The 5,745-nt window shown below is 51.9% G+C and overlaps 1 protein-coding gene across 1 annotated transcript; it reads right to left on the bottom strand.

Moving 5' to 3' along the window:
- Nucleotides 1-782: 782 nt before the first annotated feature.
- Nucleotides 783-3,154, bottom strand: FJX1 (four-jointed box kinase 1). Its single transcript, XM_054586224.1, has one exon. It carries the CDS (start codon nucleotides 2,960-2,962, stop codon nucleotides 1,661-1,663), a length of 1,302 nt encoding a protein of 433 aa, XP_054442199.1. The 5' UTR covers nucleotides 2,963-3,154; the 3' UTR covers nucleotides 783-1,660.
- Nucleotides 3,155-5,745: the final 2,591 nt, after the last annotated feature.

Genomic DNA, 5,745 nt, shown 5'->3' on the forward strand with positions numbered 1-5,745 from the left:
AGAGTCCAAATGTCCAATACGAAGTACTGCACATCTCTCAATGGCTGCTCTGAGGGGAACATGCAATTAGTACCTGGGGGAAAAAACCACTAACAAAACAACGCAGTACAGTCTCTTAAAAGAGCGGGATGATGACTCCCGATGTTGGAGATTATGATCTCCTGGATGCAATGGAATTTATGCCAGGAGAGTAAAGAGAAGAATTAATGAATGACTTTCTCTACTTGTGTGCGATGTGTTCAGCTTATTATTTATTATTTGTACACACTGTGATGCGTGGTAATTACAATGCTGAAAATAAAGTGCAACATGTGACCACTTTAGTTTAAAGTTTAAAAGGGAGCATTTGTCATTTTAGTCTGCACATCTGGTTCTATCGTAGTTGCCTCATGATTAATATAGGAATATATTACAGTGACATCCCTTTATATCAAAGTTTTATTTTCCAGGAAATAGAACACTTTCCTTCCCCTTCTCTCTACCTTCTCCCACATTCTGTGCTGAACTCTGCAATTTCCAGCAGTAGGGTTCATTTCAGTGAGAAGAACAGGGAATCTGTTCTTGTCTTTGTTCACTTCTGTAAGTTCCATAGTCATAAGCAGGGTATATACGCATCCTTTGTTTTAAAAGCACACCCACAAGGGGGAAACCCTAAAGCTCATTCTCAAACCAGGCAGGGCATCAGATAGCTCAAACAGTTAAAACCACAGGAATTGAATCGTAAATCTTAAACTCCCTTTTATTGAAATATAAGTTTGTTTAGTATATTTACACCACACTTTATGCACATATATACATACTAGGCAAATTTTGTCAAATAAAAAAGTTTTTCTTATTACAAAATTAAAATAAAAACAAAGTAAAGTGCATGAGACTGATTTTTTTTTCTTCTTCTGGTGAACATCATCATTGTCAAAATTTTGGTCGACCTGGGGGAGGGGAAATTCATTATGGGACTCAGTGCACACAGCCAGTCCCTCATTTGCAGCCTTCAGGCCAAAAAGACAAGCAGTAAAGAACGAGTCAGATACGCCGTCAGGGTCTGCAGGGCTCCCCGGGTTCGGGAGGTCCTGCTCTCTTTGTCCTATCCGGATCCGTTCCCCAGCTCTGAACAGTGATCTCACCATCACCAGCTGGAACAAAGGGAGAAGACAGGAAGGGGGCTCCACCAGCCAATGTCACCGCCGTCTCCGGGCCGCCAGAGCTGCTTTTGGTAGGAAACTGCACAATTAGCTCAAAGGCTCAGACAGAAGTTTTCCTTTTTGGGAAAGAGAGAGGAGGACAAGGAATGGGATGCATCTCCCACAGAGACGGCCACCGGGGGGCCAAACTCCAGCAGCCAGTTTTCTTCCGATCCAAACTCCCTGCTGGCACAGAAAAGCAGCTTTTTATAGACTGGGTGGAAGGGATGTTATACTTCTCACCGCGGTGAGTTCTCCTAGGACTTTGAAATGAAACAGCATGAAACTGAGGGAAAGGGGCAGGTAGGTGAGACTGAAGTTTTAGCTGCCTTCCCGCTCATGCCACTGGCTGGGCGTTGGCCGGCTGGCTGGTCCTAGGCGGTGGCAGAGGCGACAGCCCTTCCCCCATTCCCCATTCCCCAGCCAGGGGTCTCTTTCTCTCTCTCTCTCTCTTCGTAAGAGTAATGCTAAGCCCCAGGTCAGCGGCCGTACTTGGCCTTACAGTGCAAAATGTGCTTGGCGAGGAAGTCGAGGCGGCGCTGCAGTAGCTGAGCGTGGGGGTCGGCAAGCTCCGCCAGCTCCGGGAAGCGAGGCTCATGGTGCTGGTAGAGGCGCAGCAGCCGGGCAGCCGCGTCCTGGCCGCGGTGCAGCTCCAGGACGCGCCGCGCTGTCCGCTCTCGGAACACGCACACCGACTGCAGCAGTGGCTCATTATACTTATCCCACATGCCCGCCACTCGGTAGCCGTGCACCAAACCCGCTTCGTTGTCCAGAAAGACCAGCGCCCCGCCGGGGCCGCGGTGCAGGTTGCTAGTGGCGCGCTGCATAATGCGCGGGTCCCACTGCAGGCTGAAGAGGTTGCTGACGAGCCTGTCGAAGTTGGCCGTCAGGTAGTCAAAGAGAATCAAGTCGGTCCATTGCACCAGGTCCACCAGCTCCGCCTGGCTGCGGTTAGCTAGCTCGTCCCCGGCGGCACGTAGGGGCCGCAGATGGCCATCCTCGGAGCGCCAGGGCGCGGGCACCACCACATCTGTGAGGTTGGGCAGCCAGCTCGTTAGGCTTACCACGCTGCCCTCCGTCCAGTGCGCCGCACGAAGCTCCTCTTGCACCTGCGCCCACTGCGCGCCCCGAGCCTCCACCCGGGCCAGTGCCAGCGGCGGCACGTGGCGTTGGAGCCCCAGCAGACGTGCCAGGTAGTAGGACAGGGTCTCGCCCTGTATCTGCTCCGGGTTGATGCCATAGCGCACGCAGGCACGGGTGCCGTCGGTGAAGAGTGCCAGCCGGTTGGAGCTGCGTCCGCAGCCCCCGCGCTCCAGGGCAACCACCCGGGCGCCGCGCGCCGTCTCCAGCCACGCCGCTGCCTCGGCCTCCGAGAAGCCCCGGGGCACCTGCTCTTCCAGGCCGCGGCTCCAGAAGACGCCCCCGTGCACCACGGCGCGCTCCTCCGGCCAGGGCAGCCCGGCTGGCACGTGCCGCCGGCGCTTGTCCGGGGGCTGCCGTGGCGGACCGTCTACGCCGGCCGCCAAGGTGAGCAGAGACCGGAAAGTTTTCAGGGAGCCGCTGCGGGCGTCCCGCGCCAGGAGCGGGGGCTGAGGAAAGCGAGGCACGGACTCTCGGCCACCACTCCCTGGCGGTCGCCGCAGGATTCCGTCTTCGGTCGGCCGAGAGATGAGCAGCTCCGTCCGCGGCGGCAGGAGCCCGCCCCACAGCGCCAGCAGCGAGCCCAGCACCAGCAGCCAGAGACCAGCGGTGGTGGTGGCGCCCCGCATCCTCCTGCCCATGCTCCTCCTTCGGTGCCGGAGCTGCCGCCGCCGCCGCTTCAAGCCGAGCCCGGGAGCCCGGGTCCCGGTGGCGAGGCGGGACCAGCAGCTTGTTGGCTCCGGGGCTCCGGGTGCCTCAGCCCCATCGTGGCCGCGAGGCAGTGCGGGGCTCTGCCCGGTGCTGGGAACTCGCTTCGCTGCAGCTTCCCAGCTGCTTTTGTATTTCGCTGTGAGACCCTCCGGCGGGCTCGATTCACAGGCGTCCGGACCACGTGGGAGCGAGGGGGATCCCCCCTCCCCTCCTCCGCTGCGTTCCCCGCCCCCAACTCCTCCACCCTCTTCTCCTCCTCTTCCCCTTAAAGCGGCGATGGCTTCTTCCAAGCCGGAGAGGAGGCCCCACACTCGGTGGGGGACTTAGGGGCCAGGCGGAAGCCCCCCTCCCCCCGCCGTCTGGCTGCGTCCACGCAGGGGCGTTGGAGGGAGTGGTACTGAGCTGGGGTCAGGCGGGTTGGGAGAGACGCGCCCCCACCCTCGTGGGGGTTGGAGTGGTGGGGTTTCTTGGCCTGGGCAGCGTCTGGTCTCCTCCCAACTTCAGACTAACCCTCACCACGCTCTGGGTGCTGCCTGGCGAGGATTAGGGCGGGTCCCTTTGCCTTTTTCTTTTCCAACGTGTGATTCACTCTGCCTTATGTAAACCTCTGGGAATTTCGCCGAGCCACAGAGGATGGGACTCCAGAGGAAAGGAATCCGATTTCGAACCGACACGCACTTTCCCAGAGCGTGCTCACTACCTCTGGTCACTGCACCTTTCCTTCCGAAGCACTGGCAGGGACGTCAATCTCGCTGTGCAAGTCGAGCACCTAGGTCAGCTCCCGTTCATTCGTTCAATCATTCAACAAAGCGTCTGCCCTCGATTCTGGTCTCAGTAAAACCCACAGATCCAGGTCCCTGGGCTCGTGGAGCTTACCTTATAGGGGGACGTTCAAATTGCTATGAGGGCCTTATAACCCAGGATCTGACCTAGTGAGCGGGGTGGTGGGGGGAGTGGGTGTCAGGGATGATTTCTCTAAAGAAATGATACTATTCTATGAGGAAACAGGCACAGAGCAGGGATGACGTTTATTCAAGATCCCACAATTAGCAAGTGGAGAAACTAAATTCAAGCTCGGGTCTCTTGGTAGCATGCCACCTCGTTTTCCCTCCATATTTTTATCAAGTTGCTAGTATTTTTTTTCCCTCTCTCTCCTTTACTAACTGTGATTTAGTCAATCACTTTATTAACCAAATGTGATTTTCAATTCAACAAATAAAGAAAATCCCTATATTGCATTTAACTTAATGGTATGATGGTTTAAAGGAAAAAATAAACAATTGGGGGAGGGATGGAAGAACAAAAATTAAGGAAACAAACAAATAAATAACAAAACAACAAACTGCACGTCTTCCAGGCACATTTGGGTTCAATCCATCAGAAAAGCTCTTGGGTAAGAATGGGTACACCTCCTTCCCTCTCTGTCCCAGAGTGTGTCCCAGATCCCAGCCAAAATTCCCAGGTAAGACACATGGTAGCTGGTGGGGGTCGGAGCTACCTCCTCAAAGAAGGAGTTTTAAATGTCTTCTTATATGTGTTTCTTTCTGTCTTTTTATTCCCCATCAACTGCACGTGGGGGTTTCAACTGTATTAGGTCATCAGCTGGCACTGAGTGTATTTTATTCTCCAAAGAATGAATGTTCTGGAGTTACAGGGCAGATACCCTAACATTTGAGGCCGAGTAGAGGCATCAGACCACACAGAGGGCCTTCCAGTACCAACTTAGTATACCCTCAAGTGTTTCCATATTGATCTTTGTTGCATCTGTTCTGCATCATACAGTGGCTATATCATTGCCTTTTTATAGATCTTATCTGATGATGAGATTACTATTGCTCCCATATGGACACATCAAAACATATTAATTCATTGAAGGGTACTTGTCTTCCTGCCTTGTGCAAACTCTTTACCCCTAACATTCCCTAGAGGGCAGGGACTATGTCTTATCAACTTTCTATTTATCTTAATAGCTAACATGGTATACCATACTAAAGACAGGCTCAATAAATTCCGTTTAATTTTTTGTCTTTTTGTTGTAACTTCTGCTGAGAAGTTTTTTTTTTTCTTTTTTTCCCCAAATGCATTACTTTCAACTTGGGTAAACTGTAAGCAAGATCTCCACCTTGTGGGCATAAGTAGAATATCATCTAATTAGAGAAAATGTACATTTTTAACAGAACAATTAATTTTTTTAAACATCTTTATGGGCGCTTTATTCAGATGGCTGGTGATCTGAGAAGATGGCAGGTTTGTACATTAACAGACCATCTTAAGTTCCATTTTCAGCCAATCTTATTTATAAGAAGAAGAGTGGAGGTAAGGGGATTAGAATTCAGGGAAAAAGTTAATCAGATAAAAGCTGCAGCATTCTTTTTCTGTGCCCTGGGCAGTGGACACCTCACCCTGGAGTACAACGGCTCAGATGCCATCTCGATGGCTTGCAGTCCTCCTGAGGCTCAACGGTGGAACTGCTTAGGGTCTCCTGGAGTCAAGGTGGGTCGGTCATACCTTCAGTTCTTGAAACAACAGATTTTTACATACTTCGATTACTAAGCTTATTAGCTATTACCTGAAACTAAAATTTTTCCAACATTTGAGCCCCACTGTTAGTTTAAACTATCTTATTTCTATGAGATCAGTTTCATATGGAAGTCATTGGAAAAACTCATTTTGTTGTTGAGCACGTATCTTAGCATTAGACTGTCTGGTAGGG

This window comes from Pteronotus mesoamericanus, unplaced genomic scaffold, assembly GCF_021234165.1.
Source record: "Pteronotus mesoamericanus isolate MK-2021 breed Mesoamerican mustached bat unplaced genomic scaffold, CSHL_Meso_final contig_90, whole genome shotgun sequence".
Taxonomy (NCBI): domain Eukaryota; kingdom Metazoa; phylum Chordata; class Mammalia; order Chiroptera; family Mormoopidae; genus Pteronotus; species Pteronotus mesoamericanus.